This window comes from Hippocampus guttulatus, chromosome 1 (assembly GCF_054856545.1).
Source record: "Hippocampus guttulatus isolate MCC_2025c chromosome 1, RoL_Hgut_1.0, whole genome shotgun sequence".
Taxonomy (NCBI): Eukaryota; Metazoa; Chordata; class Actinopteri; order Syngnathiformes; family Syngnathidae; genus Hippocampus; species Hippocampus guttulatus.
In genome coordinates this window covers 24,315,104-24,334,305 of record NC_141261.1, presented here as the reverse complement: position 1 = coordinate 24,334,305, position 19,202 = coordinate 24,315,104, and the positions used below count along the sequence as shown (strand labels likewise).

At 45.3% G+C, this 19,202-nt stretch overlaps 1 protein-coding gene across 3 annotated transcripts in view; it reads left to right on the top strand.

Annotated features, from left to right (window-relative positions):
- The window catches only part of kmt2d (lysine (K)-specific methyltransferase 2D), a 40,694-nt gene that overhangs the window by 9,233 nt on the left and 12,259 nt on the right, over window positions 1-19,202 (top strand). For 2 of the 3 annotated variants that reach the window (XM_086121588.1, XM_086121575.1), the window contains exons 17-47: window positions 177-341; window positions 523-632; window positions 736-777; window positions 859-1,044; window positions 1,131-1,301; window positions 1,377-1,499; window positions 2,571-2,692; window positions 2,790-2,925; window positions 3,003-3,080; window positions 3,157-3,234; window positions 3,333-3,491; window positions 3,604-3,673; window positions 3,838-4,076; window positions 4,179-4,252; window positions 4,422-4,472; window positions 4,553-6,130; window positions 6,215-6,388; window positions 8,169-8,308; window positions 8,585-10,326; window positions 10,416-10,539; window positions 10,751-10,832; window positions 10,913-10,979; window positions 11,099-11,331; window positions 11,500-14,301; window positions 14,395-14,544; window positions 14,627-14,791; window positions 14,869-15,016; window positions 15,115-15,196; window positions 15,276-15,448; window positions 15,592-15,716; window positions 15,806-15,941. In XM_086121588.1, coding sequence (XP_085977714.1) covers window positions 177-341; window positions 523-632; window positions 736-777; window positions 859-1,044; window positions 1,131-1,301; window positions 1,377-1,499; window positions 2,571-2,692; window positions 2,790-2,925; window positions 3,003-3,080; window positions 3,157-3,234; window positions 3,333-3,491; window positions 3,604-3,673; window positions 3,838-4,076; window positions 4,179-4,252; window positions 4,422-4,472; window positions 4,553-6,130; window positions 6,215-6,388; window positions 8,169-8,308; window positions 8,585-10,326; window positions 10,416-10,539; window positions 10,751-10,832; window positions 10,913-10,979; window positions 11,099-11,331; window positions 11,500-14,301; window positions 14,395-14,544; window positions 14,627-14,791; window positions 14,869-15,016; window positions 15,115-15,196; window positions 15,276-15,448; window positions 15,592-15,716; window positions 15,806-15,941 — 9,725 coding nt within the window. The remainder of the gene's footprint in view (window positions 1-176; window positions 342-522; window positions 633-735; window positions 778-858; window positions 1,045-1,130; window positions 1,302-1,376; window positions 1,500-2,570; window positions 2,693-2,789; window positions 2,926-3,002; window positions 3,081-3,156; window positions 3,235-3,332; window positions 3,492-3,603; window positions 3,674-3,837; window positions 4,077-4,178; window positions 4,253-4,421; window positions 4,473-4,552; window positions 6,131-6,214; window positions 6,389-8,168; window positions 8,309-8,584; window positions 10,327-10,415; window positions 10,540-10,750; window positions 10,833-10,912; window positions 10,980-11,098; window positions 11,332-11,499; window positions 14,302-14,394; window positions 14,545-14,626; window positions 14,792-14,868; window positions 15,017-15,114; window positions 15,197-15,275; window positions 15,449-15,591; window positions 15,717-15,805; window positions 15,942-19,202) is intronic. The other variant, XM_086121579.1, reaches the window with a different exon arrangement.

The following is a 19,202-nucleotide window of genomic DNA, read 5'->3' as shown; positions in this document are numbered from 1 at the left end:
CCTGGAATTTTGCATATTATGTAAAACATTCATCTGACATTGCATTAACTATTCAGGGACTCTCAATTTACTGGCTTCTGTAGCAAAAGACAAATTGTTACATACTCACATTGGCATATGTAGTCTTTTTGAAAGGGGATGGATTAATTGGTACTGTGTGATTCTCTACTTTGCAGGTGCGTGTGCTGTGTACAATGCGGTTCCAACTCTCCAGGTTTCCACTGTGAGTGGCAGAATAACTACACACACTGTGGCCCCTGTGCCAGCCTCGTCACCTGTCCAGTATGCAGAGAGAACTTCATGGAGGAGGAGCTGCTCCTGCAGTGTCAGCATTGCGATCGGTGGGTAGTGCTCATTAGAATGAACTAGGTGAATCAAATCAAATGAAATATTTATTCGACAGCCACCAATGCTGTCTTTCAGGGACTATATACTATATGTTATCTATTATGAATTAGTTAATGCGGTGTGATTTATTCTGAATGTCACACGGCGCTCTTCACTTCTGTATGCCTTTTGAAGATGGGTGCATGCGGTCTGTGAGAGTTTATATACCGAGGATGAAGTGGAACAAGCATCCGATGAGGGCTTTGCATGTACATCATGCAGCCCATATGTTCCCAAACCTGTCGGTGAGTCAGAACAAAACAAATGATAAAATATTCATGAATTGCTGCTGTATGAAATGAATAGATAAATGTTTTTTTTTCTTTTTCACCTGTTTTTCCACTATAGTTGAGTCGGCCATTATGGCTTCAATAAGGATCAAAGAGCCAGGTTCGTGAAATTTTGTGGCCAAGTATTTTTGTGCATTCTGTGCTCGTTATCTTTTTCACCTTTACATTGGGAACCTTACAGAGCCGCAGTTCTACCGGTTAGAGGGTGTTTGGCTGACAGAATCAGGAATGTCCCTGCTGCGGACCATCTCCATGTCTCCCTTGCTCAAGAGACGCCAACGTCGCTCTCGCCTTGGCACTTTGTGCTGTGAAGGAGGTCCTGATGGAATGGATGTGAGAGAGGAAGGAGAAGGGGAAGAGGGAAAAGGTTGGAATATTTTCTGCTTATCTATTTTAACCAGCCACATTTTTTAAATGCACTGCTGTTTTCAAACTCAATTTTATTTGATCTAGTCTGTGTAGAGTCTATGGATTGTGATGCTAAGATGGAGAACCCTGGAAGCCCCGACAGAGAAGGTGCTGGTGATGGAGTCATGGATGGCATGGCTGAGTGTGACGTTCTCAAAGGCGGGGTCGACGATACGGAAGACGGTAAAAAAAGAAAACGGAAGCCCTACAGGCCTGGTAAGCTCACATTATTTTAAAAGATATATTTAGCACAAAAAAATGTTTGGATAATATATGAATTCATTGCATCAGGAATTGGTGGCTTCATGGTTCGACAAAGGAAGTGTCACACACGCTTGAAGAAAGAGTTTTTTGCCCAGCTGGCTGGAGAGACTACTTTAGATGGACAGCCAATAGAGAGAACTATTGAAGAGGGTCAGTAACAAAAATGGATGACCGTTTTTCTTGTAAAAGACACACATGATGCTTTTGTCCACAAATTAATTATCTGTACTTGGTTTTGTAATAATATATCTGTGACATGCTCTCTTCAAAGTACGTGAACGATTTAGCCCCCCTCCCCCCCTTTTTTAATGCTCTCAAGTCTTTTGAGAGGGCCGTCCTGTCTCATAACTTTTAAGCCAATGCTAGCCTTGCCCGCTTTACCACGGAACCAGTGCAAAGTAAGGCTTTTGTTACCACGGCGACCAGGGGGCACTAGGCATTTGAACAAAGCATGTGAGTTCGAAATGCGGAAGTGGAATTTGGTGTAGGTGAAAAAAGTGTGAATGCTCGCAAAGACAAAAACTGCATTTTTATTTGGAGAGTTACTACTTGATATACTGCACTTGTCAATTAGTGTATTCCTCGATGCATGTGGCACATTCAGTGGTCACATCATCGACCAGAAACACTCATCCCCCACTAATTAAGCCAAACTGTTCACAGTGTGGGGAAATGAAGAACTGCTTACTTACAGAAATCAGCAAATTACAAAAGATTTACTTGGTTGTTTACTTTCACACTTGGTGCAGAAACCCACACCAGAGACCCAATTATTTGTTTGCAAAAGAAATGTTTCATGTTCCCTTAAATATTTCACTTTGTGTTTAATTGAGGGGTGGAATCAATAATAAATTAGCTACTTCTATTAATAATCATAGGACACTACAGTCCATCGTGTACTACTTATGAGCTTTTCAGACCAAAGTTATCCACAAAGGCCCTGGTGTTAGGTAAAAGGATGTAAAGACACAACACTACGGCATATCCATCCATCCATCCATCCATTTTCCGAACCGCTTAATCCTCACTAAGGTCGTGGGGGGTGCTGGAGCCTATCCCAGCCGTCTTCGGGCAGTAGGCGGGGGACACCCTGAATCGGTTGCCAGCCAATCGCAGGGCAACTACGGCATGTCAATTAGTTTTAAAAGTTTGTGTATCTGAGCATCTACCATTGTGAACATTTTCCATTTTAAAAAATGTTTTAATTGTTGCTGTGTGTAGGACCCCATCCTGACACAGATAACATCATGGACCCTAAACCATTGGAGGGCGAGGAACAGGCTAAGAAACGTCGGGGACGAAAGAAGAGCAAACTTGAAGACATGTTTCCAGCCTATCTCCAGGTTTGTTGGTCTGTCTTTGTGTGGTCCCGGAATGAAAAGCAATGGGACGATTTCTCCGTATAATATCCCCACGTGCAATACTGTGTTTTGGGTGCAGGAGGCTTTCTTTGGAAAGACACTTATAGACTTGAGTAAGAAAGCTGTAATGACAACCCCTGGACAGAGGCCAGCTGCATGCATTCTTCAACCTTCATTACCAAAACCATTGGCATTCAAAACGACTTCCACAGATAGTAAGAAAAAGGACTTGAACGTTGACACACAATGTCAGTACAAAGCAGTGAACTATTTGTAACTTGTTACCTTGTAGCTGAGGCCAAGGATCATATGGTGCATAATCTCAAGCAAGAGGGGGGTGAGGCCCCCCATGCTCAGGGAGAAGGTGCAGGTTAGTAACTGGGTCACTTCCTCAAGTCTTGCTTTGCTTTGAATGTAATTGTGTTGACAACATCCATATGTTTCAGGAGTCTCTGCGCCATCCTCAATACTGAAGGACCCAGGGTCAACTGATCCTCATGACTTTAAGGCAGAAAAACATGAAGGTACTCATAGATGATTCTTTGGACTTAACGGTGCACAAAAACAAATGTTTCAGAGGTTTTGAACTTTTTGCTTCTTTGGTGTTGTCCTTCCATGTCAGCTCTTCCACAAGGAGTAGAGAATCAGGATTCTGAGCAGTTTTTCAGGAAAGTTCTCGGAGTGTCAGAAGGCTCCACCCTGGAGGGTATGAAGCCCATCTCAGAGGGCGATAAGGGAGAACTCAATTGTAGGGCCCTGCCACAAAGACCTCTTCTCTCAGGTGCGTCGAATAGGATGCCTACAGTTAAGCCTATTGTCATCTTATTGGCATTGGAACAGTGATTAAATGAAGTTCGATATGGGGTTGGTCTTGAAATAAACATATTTTTTAGGGTCATTGCCCTCAGCTGCAGTTATGGATGCTTTCCCTGCCCTTTCTCAGTCACCATTCTTTGACATGCGGTAAGGAAGGGCTACATTTCCTATTCAGCATTGCATGGCATAGCTCAATTCTGCTATGGGCAATGCATGTATGTTATTTTTTTATATTTCATTATTTTCCAACGAAGCTGAATTGCTTCAGATGATGTATCATGTAAGCCTTCATCCTCTTAAATTGTGTTCAGAGAAAAAGGAGGGATGTTCAGTCCAAACGGTGGTGAGGAGAGTCCTTTGGCGACCCCGTCCACCCCGGCGACTCCTTCCTCGCCGCCAACCCCCACTGAGGCAGAAGGCGATGGACTGTCCTATAACCAGCGCAGTCTCCAGCGATGGGAGAAAGACGAGGAGCTGGGAGAACTATCAACCATTTCCCCTGTTCTTTATGCCAACAGCAACTTTCCCACTCTTAAACAGGACTACCCAGGTGTGTGTGGAAGGCGATTATCATTTGATAAATATTGTTTCAATTTAGCTCCGTTACATATTATACTTTGTACATTTGTTGCATTTCTTTGCCCTTTCCCAGACTGGGCAAGTCGCTGTAAGCAAATCATGAAGATCTGGCGAAAAGTGTCGGCAGCTGACAAGGTTCCTTATCTGGTAGGGTCTCTTGTTATATTACATTTTGCATTAATTATTGTGGCCGAAACAACTGGAGCAAAAGATATTCCTTTTGGCTCGACCATTGAGTGGATAAAAAAAAAAAAAGACACATATTTCTACCAGACAATAAATTGTATCGAATTTGAACATGTTGATATTTCAACAGCAAAAGGCCAAAGACAACCGAGCAGCTCAAAGGATCAATAAGGCACAAAAGGTGAGTTCAAACTTCTTATAGTCATGGCAAGTGAAAGTTACAAAAAATGCTTTCTCATTTCTCCTTTACTGATCTCATAGCAGGCTGAGAGTCAGGTGTGCAGGCCTGTCAAGGCCGAGCCAGCGCGTATGAAAGGGGAAAGACCAAGTTTACACCTCCAGATCCCGCCACCTTCTGGATCTACGTCCATCTCGTCTCAGCCAAGCTCAGCGGAAAGCCCATTTCCTTTCCCCCCAGATTCAGGATCCTCCTCTGTCTTTTTCTCAGACGGTATTGCGAAGACCCCAGGATCAACTGAAATCCATACAGATCCTTTTGCCAAGCTCCCCCCTCAGTCGCCACGTTCTCACTCCCACCCACCAACTCCTTTATCCTATGCTGGGGCCAGTCCCATACAGGCCTCCTCCTCAGGTTATTCCGCTTGCGGCCCACAGGGTCCTCCTCAGGGACGGCCAGCTAGTCTTGGCCCCTTTGACATGCAACCAATGACTTCAGGAGCCACCAGACGGGCTCAGCAGGTTGACCCCTATTTCAGATCACAGTTACAGCATCAACAGGGTCATTTGTCACAAGGCTCTCAAGAGTCCCTTACACCCCTACAAAGCCCTCATTCAAGAAGTGCTGGGATTGGGATTGAGTCCCCCATTTTCTCGCCACCTCATAACGCCCATTATGGAGACCCTCAAAGAACTTTGCAGACAGATTACGGTTCATCCCCAATACCCTCAGTTGCGTCCTCACCTGCCAGCCAGTATCGAGCTGATATGAGTGCACCTTCTCCTCGCGGCACTCCTGTCGGAAGACCCGACCTTGCCACTGGGTCCCCTGCTGGGATGCTAGAGTCTGGGGATGGACTATTTAAGGCACCTTTGACACCACGAATGCACCAAGGGGACGGTGTAGCGCTTCCTTCTGGAGCCTCCCCAAGCCACCCCACCGAAGGGTACAGGCAGTCTCCCTCTCACCCTTTCTCTGACCATCACATTCAGTCTCCACTGGCTCCCAAGTTGCAGTCAGGTGACGGTTGCCCTCTTGGACCGCAGAGACATCCGGTAACGCAACAAGAAATGTGCTCGAGAGTTCCCTCCAGCCCACAATCCCAGGGCAGTTGTCAGTCTCCCCACACTCCTGGGGGGCTCTCCAATGATGCTTATTCTGCACAGTCTCCTGTAACCCCACGTTTCCAGTCTCCAGATCACTGTTCTCAGCCACCTTCAAGGCCACAGTCTAGAGACCCTTTCATGACTATCCACAAACCACCTCGCCCCACTTCTGCTGCACCAGATGGTACTACAAGTTTCAAAAGCTCACCTAATTCAAATCAGTCACCTCAATTGCATTCCAGCGGTAGTCCCATCGGAGATCTTCTTTCTTGCAAATCCTCAGCACCCCCTCCTCCATTTGGCCCTAGCACAGGAAGCATCCAGATATCCCAACAGCAGGCACCGGGTCAGTCACAGCCACAGCAAAGCCAGCCGCAAACACATCAAACTACTATTGCAGACAGCTGCAGTTCGACACTGATGCCTCCTTCTGGATCTCAAGATGCACCTCATCAGCCATCCTTGCCGGCTGCTCAAGAAATGGCTGATGTGTCAGCAGTGCAAGACCCTGCACTTGTGGGCCTGAGTCCCTCTGAGCTGGAGAAGCACAGACAGGTATGAAAAGTATTGGCCTAAAAATGTATGTTGTTATCCCCTAAATGTTTGTTTTTTAATTTGTGTGTGTCTGCGTGCTTTTAGCGTCAGAAATTGAGGGAATTTCTAATTAGACAACAAATGCAACGGAACACAATGAGACAAGAAAAGGAGGCAGCTGCAGCTGCTGCAGGCAATGCCTCTCCTGGATGGCCAGGAGGAGAGATGGGTGCATTTCAACAAGATAAGACCCACAGAGCACCACCACCTTATCCACAGGTACAGTGAAATCCCTGCTCGTCACCCCTGAAAGGAACCAAGCCCTGTGGCAAAAATCCCCCCTCTAAATGTTTATAATTGCCCTTAGATGCCACAAGATGGTAGCAAAGCAATACTTTTATTGCTTTGGCATGAATTTTATGCCTCATGGACCTATTATACAAATTTGCAAACGCCAAACCGTGAATACGTTCACTGTACACATAGGCAGTCATAGATCATAAGCCTCAACGTCTTTGTCAACTACAAGGCACTTTGGTAGCTGTCTCTCCATGTTGAAGAAAAAAGAAAGGAGAAAACATTTTTGTTAATAAGAGTTAGGTCATTCTTGTACCTGGGATGTAATGGAATGGAATCCTGGTTGTGTATGTCCAGTAATTCTGCAATCCAATGTGCTGCCACTTGCTATGAAACGCATCATGTTTCATTTTCTGCTTCAGTCCAGGACAAGCAAGAATAAAAAATATGCTCATATAAGTAGGGCGGGTATCGTTGAGATTTTAATGATACAACTTCTCTTAGCAATACTGCTTATCGATCTCATGTTATAACTGTATTTCTTCCTTAAGATAAATCCGTATAATAATCTTTCCTTACACAAATAGTAGCATTAGAACTACTTTTTAAATATTATTTTTTAAGTAAATTAACTTGTTCAGGCCAATTCAAATAAAATTTATGTATATAGCCCTTAATCACAAAAGTGTCTCAAAGGCCATAGTTGGTAATTATTAAAGACATCCTCTGATCTTAACCCAACAGGAGGGCAAGGAAAAACATCAGGGAAAAAATAAGACTTTCAACTATAACAACATTGTTGCATAAGAAATACATAAAAACAAATCTACATGAAATTAAATGGCTTGACCAAATCACTATTATACTGCTAAAAGAAAAATTGGTGTTGAGCAGAAAGGTGCATGCGCCAGTCGCCATGTGACGGCAGAAAAAAGTACTTGTGATTATTGGGAAAAGGAAAGATGACATCATCCCTTTGCCCACATCCACACATGATCAGTCAAACCAAGAATAACTGAATTTCTACATTAGTGAAACGGTTGCCTTGAGTGAAAATCGAGTAGCCATGCCCAGAGAGTGAATGCTTGGATGCTACGGAGGGTAGCAACAGCACTTACCCCAAGGTAAAGGACACCATCTTACGTTGCATGAGTGACCATAGGATAGGATAGGATATAACTTTTATTGTCAAATGGACCATGTACGTCCATAAAACATCATTCATCGAACCCTTAATTGTTTTCTGACTAAAACTCGATTGACAATAATTAGAATGGACTGGAGTGGTTTGTCACCGTCGTTAGAACAGTATTTGCTTCTTCTTTTGTTATAAAGGTTTAGTTTGTTTAAACAAACCAAACCAAACCTAAAGCACTTGTTCCACTTACATAAAAAGAAATACCCTGCAGTAGAATAGAGCCTTTGTCATTCTATGATGGAGATACATGGACTTTGGGGTGGAACCTAATTTTTGTGTTTGAAGAATAAAAATAATAATAAATAAAAAATAGCAGCCAGTAAGCCAGGCATTATATGTATACGAGCAGTGCAGCCGCACTATGGGATAAATTGGTGATATAAATTCAGTGCAGTGATTGTTTGTGGGAAGAAGCTGTCTCTGAGTCGGTTCGTTCTGGTCCTGATGGACTGGTAGCTCATTCCAGAGCAGGTAGTGGGCAGGGAAGGTATTGTCACATGTGACAAGCAGTCTGACAATGGCAAATTTAAACACATTGTTGTTTCCATTGACTTCTTTAATTAGGATCGTGTTGCCGTTAATCCTGCTGGTGCTCAGGCCTCTGCTATCGGAAAGCTCTCTGTGAATGCCAGCGGCATGGCTGAGAAGCTCATTTGCCCATCATCCACAGGAACACCTGCTATCATGGATCCTAGCACACTCAGGTATGCCTGCCAGCTGTCATTTAGTCATCTGTTGCAAATGATCAGAAATATAGAGCACAGTGTATATTGGTCGCCTTTCTAACAGCTGTAGGCCCAGTTAGTTTGTAATTCACGAAAGGAAGATAAGATTTGACATTAAATCTCTGTTTTTGCAATATCTGATGTGTATCAGTAACTTAACACTATTGCATTGGCACTGTGTCCATTTTTTGTGTGTAACACTTTCCACTGAAGTATTTTTCTGTTTCCTATCTTTTCTTCATGTCTGTCGTTCAGGCCACCAGGGGCCACCAAGCCTCAGGGCATGTTTCCTCGTCCACCGTTCCCACCTCAGTGGCATGTTGCAGGACCAAGGAGATTCCCCCACACTGGCATGGAAGCTATGTCCATAAGGCACAATCTCACTTCTGCTGTCAGCATCCAGGGTATGGAAGGCATGGGTCACCCTCACACTATCATACCAGGGCACGGTGGAGAGAATATGCAAGCAATTGGCCAAGGACCCCCACCACAGTTTATTGAATTAAGACACAATTCACAGAGGCTACCACTTAGACCCCAGTTTATGCCTCGTGGACCTCAGCCCAGACAGCGGCTCTTTGTCCCACAAGAGATGCCAGCACCTTATGTTCAGCAGCGTCCCATAGCACATGCCGGTGCTATTCCGTCTGAGGGGGGTATTGACTCCCAATTGAAATTACAGCAGCAGAGTGAACTATCAGCTTTATTACCTCAGCAGTCTGCAGTCCCAGGAACACAACAGCCCATGGCAGGAGCTCCTGGCGTCGGACATCGGCAGCTGTCACAGCCAAGTCTAGTCACAGAACAAACCCAAGCTGTTGTGTCAGAACACAACGAGACACTGCCAGAGCCTGATCTTGACGGCCTTGGGGATGCCCCCGGAGATGGAGGTGTGGAGGATGAAGAGGATTTAGGTCTTGATTTGGATCCAGACAAAGGAGATGATGAATTGGGAAACCTGGACAACCTGGAAACTAATGATCCACATCTTGATGACTTGCTTAATAGTGATGAATTTGACCTGCTGGCTTACACTGACCCTGAACTCGACCAAGGAGACCCCAAGGATGGCTTCTCAGATCAGCTTCGTTTAGTAGAAGCAGAAAGTGAAACTCCGTCAACAGCCTCTGGATCTGCACTTGTAACGGTCGAAGAAAAAGCCAAGTTGGAATCAGGGCGGGAATCCCTGTCAAAGACAGCATCCTCGCCAGGCAGATCAACCACCCAAATGCCATCCTCCCCTAACACAGCTGCCAACTCAAAAGTCAAAGTAGAATCTCTCCCCCCTCAGCTCTTGTCAGGACAGAATGTTGTAAAAGATGAAATGGTAGAGGCTGCCTCTTTGCTTCTGGGTGGGAACACAACTTCGACCATGCCTGCACAGCAAGATCACCAGTCGGCTTCCCTCAGTTCTGTTCGTTTAGGGGGACTTCCATACCCCCTACAAGGCCAGGATGGACCCTTGCCTTTTCCTACTGGTGCTGCGCATACAGATATTGGCGACGATACACTTGACCTGCCCGATGTTGGAGGACAACCCTCTGCTGCTGTAGATTTGGCAAAAGTAGAAAGCTCATTGGATGGGGAGCTGCCTCTCCTGATACAAGATCTTCTGGAACATGAGAAGAAAGAGCAGCAGAAGCAGCAACAGCTGAGCTCCCTTCACCAGGGAGGCATGGCGCCTCATTTTTCTTGCGTTCCAAGTCAACAGTCAAATCCCCAGGCACCCGTACCATTAATGCTGCCGCAACACCACCGTCTGCCATCTCAAGCCGTGATGGCCCAGCCCGGCATGGTACCGCGTGCTCCACACATGCTGCAGCATCAACAAAGGCTTTTAGGAACAGCAATGGCACAGTCACCTCACATGGTCATGAGCCAGCAGCAAGCCATGGTGAGAATGGGCCAGCCAGGAATGCATGCAGGTCTCGGTCACCCACCTCAGCAACCTGTGGTGAAGCAGTCACCTCTGCCCAACAGTTTCTTCCCAGACAAAGGTAACTGCTATGGCTTTTATCTGTAATTAATTTCCAACACCATTTTTTTCCTCCGTACATCAACAGATTGCTTTGGTGGTGTTTTGCAGATTTAGACAAATTTGCCACTGATGACATCATGGATCCCATTGCCAAGGCAAAGATGGTGGCTCTTAAGGGTATCAAAAGAGTGTTAGCACAGGACCCCATGGTTGTGCCCTCTGGCATTAACAGGTACTTAAAAAAACCCCATCCCTTTTTATACATACAGTACGTTGAATGTCTTGTGTTCTGTCTTCACTATTTCTTTATTTTTTTATTTTTTTACAGCAATAGAAACCTGAATCAAACACAATTTCAAATAGTACTCAACAAAGCTCTGTGTTTATGTGTTGATGTCATTGTAGCAACATTGCCATGTCTGTATGTTTTGCTTTCTTCTCAGGCAACAGGTTTCTCTACTTGCTCAAAGGCTGTCATCTGCCTCAGGTGCAGATCCTGGTCAAATTTCATCAGTGCCTCCAAAAGTAAGCTGTTACTTTTGGCAAAGGGAAACATTAAATATATCCTTTGACATGCGCAATAGAATTTATTTTTGTGTGTTTAGGAGGGAGAAACCAGTGATCCCACCCAGTCGAGAGCAAACCCTCCTCAGTTTGTTCAAGGAGTTATCAGTATGTACTGCACTGACAATAACAAATGCATTAGTTCACAAGTAAAGGTCTTACATTGTTGTTGATATCTCGCTAATGTACCTTGCATATAGATGACTAATATAATTTTCGGGTTACAGATAATTCTGAACAGCATCAGTATGAGGAATGGCTTGTTCACACTCAGCAATTACTCCAAATGCAGTTGAAATTTTTGGAAGAGCAAATTGGAGTCCATCGAAAATCACGTAAGGCGCTTTGCGCTAAACAACGCACTGCGAAGAAAGCTGGCAGAGAGTTTGCTGAGTCAGATGCTGAGAAACTCAAGTTGGTCACAGAAGAGCAGAGTAAAATTCAGAAACAGCTTGACCAGGTAAGTAGATTAAAAAAATGTCACCCATTAATTCATTCATTATTATGCTAATCAGGGCATAATCATGGTCCTGGTTGCAAATAAAACAATGTATTTCAACTCACCAAAATTCATCTTGTCTTAATTATTGTTGTTTTTTTGGTTTTTTTCCACTCTGTTTTGCTCCAGGTGCGGAAGCAACAGAAGGAACATACCAATCTCATTGCTGAGTATAGAAGCAAGCAGCAGCAACAAGGCCCAGGTCTTCTATCTCCTGGACATTCTGCACAGGCAACCCCACCTCACATGTTTCCAAAATTACCTGGGCAGATGATGATGGGTCAACAGGGAGGTCCAGTCATTAGCCAGAACCCTGGTATGATTCCCCAAGGCGGAATGCCCGTCCGGATGCCCCAAGGTCAGCCTTTCATCGCAAGAGCCCAACCTCAGCTTCCGGTACCTCTTGGAACCAACGGTCCTAGGCCCACATGTCCCCCCGGTGCTCCAACCGGATTCTTCTCACAGGGGCCACCTGGACTGCAGGGTGCTGACCCCAGGCTTCTCCAAGAAAGACAGCTTCAGCATAGGATGCACATGGCAAAGCTCCAGCAGCAACAGCAAGCGATGATGGGCCAGCAGCAACACCGAAATCAACAGCCTGCTTTGATGGGGAACCCACTTGGATCCCAGCAGCAAGCAATTCTTCAACAGGAGATGTTAGCCAGTCAGGTGAATCAGCAGAACATAGCTCAGGTTCCACAAGTAATGGGTGCAGCCCCTACTGTGGCTCCACCACCTCAGAACTTTAGTGCTGGCCAACCCAATAACCAGCCTCAAGCCATGGTGGCTTCTCAACCTGGGTTGACTGGAAACCATCCAGTTACACAACAAGAGCAGCAGAGGGCTCCAATGATGGGTCAGCAGGGAATTATTGTTTCTCCAGGTCATCTTGTCCTCAGGGGTCCCCAGGCTCAGATGGCTCAACAACAACAGAACATTCTGGCACAAAGGGTGCTTTCTTCTCAACAGCAGCAGCAGAATGTCACAAAATCCTTTGCGCAACTTCAGCAGCAATCCATGACACAACAAAGGCAACAAACACCATTGATGATTCAATCAAGCCAAGAGCAAGGAAGGCTTTCCCAACCCTCTACGCCACAAATGGGCTCATCCCCCTCAACAGGCCACACCACGCCTCAGCCATTAGGAGGTGCAGACAGTCAAGTGGGGGTAAATAAAGAGGGTGACATTCTCAGCCCGGATATCCAAACCCCATCACAGCATAGTGGATCCTCCACCCCCAATCACACGACCCAAGTAGGCCCCGCAAATGATCAGCAAGCTGATTTGGGCCCACAATCACTTCATCAGCAGCACCAAGACCAGGCATATGTGCAGCAACAAATGCCACTTCCTGATCAACAAACCAGTTTGGTTTTGAATCAACAGGCACGTGTGGTTCAGCAACAGCCACAGAGGCAAGATCTTGGTACTACTGACAAGCCCGCAGTGATGGTGGTTAAAGAAGAAGGGAAATCAGTCGATTTCTTAGCCCAGCAGCAACAACAACGGCTACAAACTGCTCAGAATGTCATGCAGCAATCTCAAGATCCCAACATCCAGCAACAGATTATTGGCCAGCCACAGTCAGTTTTAATGAATCATCCTCAACAGCAAAGCCTCATTGCACAGCAGCAGAAACAACAGGCCATGATGGGCATGATCAGAGCTCAGCAGCAAGGGATGGTGGCACAGAGGGCTGTGGTTCCACCTGCAGCTGTACGCCCCCCTATCAACCTCCAGGTGCAGGCTATCATTGCTCAAAATCCACAGCTGCGCAATCTACCCCCAAATCAACAGTTACAACACATTCAAGCTATGATTGCACAGAGACAGCTCCACCAAGCACAACAAAGTCAGTTGAGACATCACGCGTTACCGGGACAGGCGCCACATGCTGGAAAGCAAATGCCAAGAATGGAAGGGCAACATATACCGTATGGCGCCACGGGGAAGCCAGGAGGTATGTGCGCTCAGCAACAGAGTGGTTCTCCTCAGTTCAAACAGGGAATGATGGTCCCAGGGCAACCACAGCCACAAATAGGAGAGCCAATCCAACATCCGGTTATGAGAGGACAGTTACCGGTGCCACGGTCGCCGATGGACCACAGCCGTATGATCAGGTCCACATCACCTCGTCAGTCACTACCCACGCACCCAGGTGATCTCAGACATCCGCTGAACCAAATCGTAGGGATGCGCCCACCGACGCCTAACCAGCACCAACAGCAGCAGCAGGCGCTCGGAGCATCTGCAGGAGTCCGCATGCAGGGATCCCCTGCCCGTGCATATTCTCCAAGAGGTTCTTTTGGCATGAACCCCTCACACCCATCCCATGTCACGACACCTTCGGCAGCCGACAATAGAGCTGGAAGGGGAAGTCCATACAGTCAAGTCAAATCGTCTCCACTCAGGTCACCAGGAGCCAAGACTCCACTTGACTGTGCTGGGCTGAAAATCGAATCGCAGACGTCCGTTAGTGGAACACCCCCTACAACTATGCTGATTCCAAATGGTCCTCAGACAGGATCAAATGTTCAGCAACAGTCACCACAAGTTGCAGAAAGCCTTGCTCCTCGCCCACTGCATGGCTCTACAGAAGGGGATCTATGCAAGCTGACGCTGCAAAACATTAAACAGGAGCCAAGGGAGGTACACTGTGATGGTGCAGGAGAAGCCCACTCTGGTGCTATAAAGCGAGAAGCGACAGCTGACATGGTTTCTTCTGGGAGCAACTCTGCATTCATTAATGCAGATGACACCAGATCTGAAACTGGACAACAATTGCTCCAGAAACTCTTGAGAACAAAGAACCTTCAGCTTGCTGCCCAGAGGCCCTCTGATGGCATCCACAATGAGATCAATGGCCACATCAACAGCAAGCTGGCAATGCTGGAACAAAAACTTCAAGGGACCCCACGAAATATGGAGGTCAGTTTTCTTTTAGTTGAGGGCTAAGGAGTATCTATATTTTCCCCCCCCCAGGGTTCTTCAATGGTGATGTGCTATTTTCTTGTCGCTCAGGATTTGCAGTCTATAAGCAAAAGGGCTCCGCCACAAAAGCCAAAGCGCACCAATAAAGCACCTGGAGACCGTGGTCCTAATGCACGGAAGAAGAATAAGAAGGAAGAAGTTGGAAAGAGTGCTGAAGCACTTATAAAGCAACTAAAACAGGTAAATGTCATCCATTTACCTGCACATGCATTCCTCAAATGATTGATTCCTCAATGGGTGCTAATTGGGGTTAATCTTACAGGGTCTGTCTCTGCTGCCCTTGATGGAACCTTCTATCACAGCAAGCCTGGATCTCTTTGCTCCATTTGGGAGCAGCCCAGTCAATGGAAAAGCCCAACTCAAAGGGTCCTTTGGAAATGCAATGCTGGACAATATCCCGGACTACTATTCCCAGTTACTCACAAAGGTAAAGCCAAGCTCAGGTCTGTGTCCTCGGTCATCCTATTTTAGGAAGTTCCTCAAGGGCAATTGTCTGCTTCACAGAGCAACCTCAGCAACCCACCAACACCTCCATCTTCGCTACCCCCGACACCACCGCCTTCTGTACAGCACAAGCTGCTCAATGGAGTGACTCCTGGGGAGGAATTCTCTCAGGGTCAGAAAAATGCAGATTCCAAAAGCAAACCGATAGGTAAAAAAAAAAAAAAAACGTCCGCATCAAATGAGCATTTTTATTGGCTTATTGTTCAAAAGCTCGGCTTCTAAATGTTCTCTGAATTGTCTGTACAGAAGCGGTTACAGAGGAGACAAAGAGTGTAGACATTCTTGCGGCGCTTCCCACACCACCCCATAACCAGAATGAGGACATCAGGTACAGCAGGGCTTCATTGCTGATGTCTCAAGCATTCATTTGCTCTGAAGTGAGACAAAATCGGATTTGTTTTTGACAGGATGGAAAGTGACGATGAGGATGCTCCTGAAAGCATCATTCCGGCATCCTCCCCGGAGAGTAATGTTGGAGAGGAAACTCCACGATACCCAAACCTGCGGGAGCCAAAGGAAGAGGAGACGGAGAGAGCAATATCGCCTGTGATTCCCGTCATTCCTCGCACGGCTATACCAGGTAAAAACAGGCAATATTAGGCTCCAAAAATGTTTTAAATATGTGAACATATAATGGAGAACCTTTCAGTGTGCTTGTTACTGCAAGATCATAATGATTTCTGAAAGGTGAAATAAAACGTCATGTGTTCTTCACATTGTTAGCGTTCTCAGAGAGCAAACCTTTTGAGGCAGATGACGGAAGAGCGCTTTCCATATCCAACCACTGGGATAAGGCCAAAAGTAATGAGGTGGCTGTTACCTTCACGTTGTCCTCCTTGGCAGCCAAGGTATGACGCTGCAAGATGATTGCATGCTCTTCTAACTCTGTTGTTCCTCCATGCATAGTTGACTGAAAACTAATCCGTGTCTTTCCCAGAAACTGAATCATGTGATGATGGCAATGGCCCAGCTGCTCAAGATAAGGATGCCAGGTTCATATGAGGTGACCTTCCCTTCCCAGAACCCTGATATGCCCGGAGTGGATGATCCTGGGAAAGGGCCTGTACAGTCAGGTACTGGGCGAAATATCTTTGTTGTCATTGAAATTGAGATATGAACATTCAAGATATTAACATTGAAATGAGGACGATATTAGTCACGTGACCGTACCACGCTTGTGATACATGTAAATCCCAGTTAAACCAACCGTATTCCCCCTTTCAAGTCTGCGCTTGATCGACAGTTCAAACCAGCAGATAAGAATGACCTTGCGGAGGGCGAGAAAGAGGAAGGACATACGCAGCCGCTGCTGCCTAGGCAGCACACGTGCATGAAATCCCCTTCCGTGTTCGCTGTCAAGTGTGTACGGACGGTACACATACATTGTCTATTAGAGCATCACGCGACTATATTTATCAGTTCAAAATTACGTGGCAGTGGATAAAGTACAAGAGCTTGTAAAAATGTACGAGCCGCTTGCGGCTCGATGGTCCAATGGGAGTGAGCCTCTCTTTTCAATATACGTCCACATCCTATTTGTCGCAACGCACGTCTTCGATGACTGCCACCATCTGTTTGCGGATTAATAAAAAGGGAGACAATGCAACATATTGTATGGGGAGCATCAAAACAGTTCATATCGCTAGGAGTCCATGTCACGTCTCCATGTATTGCATGAATGCCTACAGAGCCATCGTCGTTTGCGGCGGTGGGCGGTTAGTTAACATTTTCTTTTTTTTCTCTCTCCAAGCCACACAGCATATCCATCCACATCCTAAACTGTGTATCCTTGCTACGGGTGTTGATGCAGTTAACACACAATCACTTCTGTTGTCGCATAATGTGATTATTTGTCATTCAAGCACAGTTGCAGTAGAATGTGGTTTTCATTTTTAATTTGTTGCCGACTTTGTTCATGTTGATGGCTGTCAGTGATGTGTTCCTCGAGCCGGTCCTTGGCCTCGAGGACCGAAGGGCGGTCCTTGGCCGTGGCCTCGGAGTCAAGTCCTTGGTCCTTGGCCTGCCGGTCCTCGGACACAACGAGGGATTAGAGCCTCTAATCCTTCGTCCACAGATATAAAGTGGGCTAGAGGACCGCAAAAATCATAAAGAAATCAAACAAATCCATCCAGGGAAACCCACGTTGATGACTTAATCTGGCGCTTTAAGAGGGGTGGGGCTGCCAATGACAGTCAGTACAACGTGTAAAGAGCGGCATCACAGTTAGTTTCAATCACGGTTCGTTCCGTTCGCGATCGGCAGTTTAAATAGCGTGTAAAGCCTTTCTGTAACAGTGGTGTCTTTTATTTAATTATTTTTGCACAGTCGTCACGTTTGTGCGGTGGCACGAGAATGTTTGTTTGAACCAAGTAATTTGCGTTACAGCTGGAGTCAATAATGTCGGCACTTCACTTCCGGGTTTGGCCGTTGGGATTTGAAGTCCTTTTGCTCGATTCCAGTTATGTTTGCTGAATGCTTTCTCATGTTTGGAATAATGAATATTGATAATACATAGTTTAAAATCATGGTTCATTTAATTATTTATTATTATTGCGAACTTCAAGGTATTAATTAATGTAGTATTAGTGGTAGTGGTAATAATAGTAGTACTCAGAAAATGGTTAGAGATTCAGCCATCTCGTTACCTCTGCGTCCCGCGTCCTAGACGCATAATTTTCCCACGGGACGCACAGTTCCAAATAATGTGCGTTTTGGGGACGCAAGGAAATTTCTCAGTCAAAACAAATAAACAAACAAAAACCACGGCAAGTCTGAGCATTTCACGGTAACAATCGTTACCGGTAGCGTGTCGTTTCCGTGGCGTCATCTTAACGGTACCGAAAATAGTTTAACCACACACGAGTTGACTGTGTGATCAACGCGATTTCACTGTGCCTGTATGTGTGTTTGTGGTGTGGTGTGTGAGTGTCTTTCAGTGTTGGGGGGGGGGGGGGGGGGTGCGCAACAGATAACGTTATGTGCGCATGCGGGTTGCTATTTAGTCCGCAAACTGAGGAATCGCGCGGATGAAAGTTTGAGATGGCGGCGAAAAAAATTCACAAAGGTCTACTAATTACGATATTTAAGAAATGGGAATGCCAGTCTGATTTTTCGTTTGAATCGTCCAAAGGGCGTATCACTAAACTCACCTGGAATGTATGCACAGAACACGAGAGCGAGATACGACGCGAGGCACGATTACGAGGCAAGTTGGTCATTAGATTTGTAGGCTAATCGTTATGAAAAATATTATGAAACAGTATTGGTTATTCTATAATTTACTGGTTGTAGAATGGTAACTTTATGAATAAAACATTCGTCACAAGGTGTAGTAATGCTAATGTTAACTGTTGGTAGAACTCATGATGACGTGTGTTAAATTCTTTCGTCGAATTGATAGTAGATTACACATGCATCGTCTTGGGAAGAGGATGTCAAGCCACATCAATACTTACCTGTATTAATGATTACCAGTAAATTAATCTTTGCAGTGCGAGATTGGAAAAATACTCTGATGCCACATGAGTACACCAGTTTTTGATCCATTTATTTTTTGGAATAAACCTGGAGTACACAGCTACTGATGTAATGTTCATTGTTAATGCATCGTTTTCAAACATTTACCCATGAAACATTATACTTTTGAGTGTCAGAATTCTTGATTATGAATATCAGTCAAAATAGAAAAATGGGTTCCCATGATGAACGTTTACGGAACCCAACATTAGTTACCATGGTTTCCCATTGGGTAATCCGACAGAACCGAAAAACAGTTACCATGAATTTCCAAAATCCTCAGGCCTGCTACTGAATTATTAAAATTTTTGCAGCATTTGTTTATAATTGTATGTACAGTATATGTTCGTTTGTGTTATTATCATATGCAATTGAATAAGTAGACCATTTCAGAATTCGAAATTTGGGACTCTCTCAATGCATAATGGCACTCATACTTTTCTGATCAGCGAGTCCCTGGGACTCGCTGCCGGTAAACTGTAAAATTATCACTGAGAGATTACCGCTTTTTCTGCAGTCAGTGATTGACTTCTCTGCAAAGTCATTTCTCAACTTGTCTTCCGTGCCATGTCATGCCTGTTGAGTGTTGATTTACTTCATATTAAGAAACTACTGCACTAAAACATTAATTCATAAATGTATATCATATGCTTTTATTTTCGTTTTTCTCAGTATAAATAACACGTACCCTGACTGTTCTACTCTTTGAATAAAAACACTTCATTCAAGCGTTAGGGAGTGCAAGGGGTTATGATGGAGGGGTGTTGCAAATCATGAAGACCTGCCAAGTGGTATGATAGGATTGTTTTATACATGTC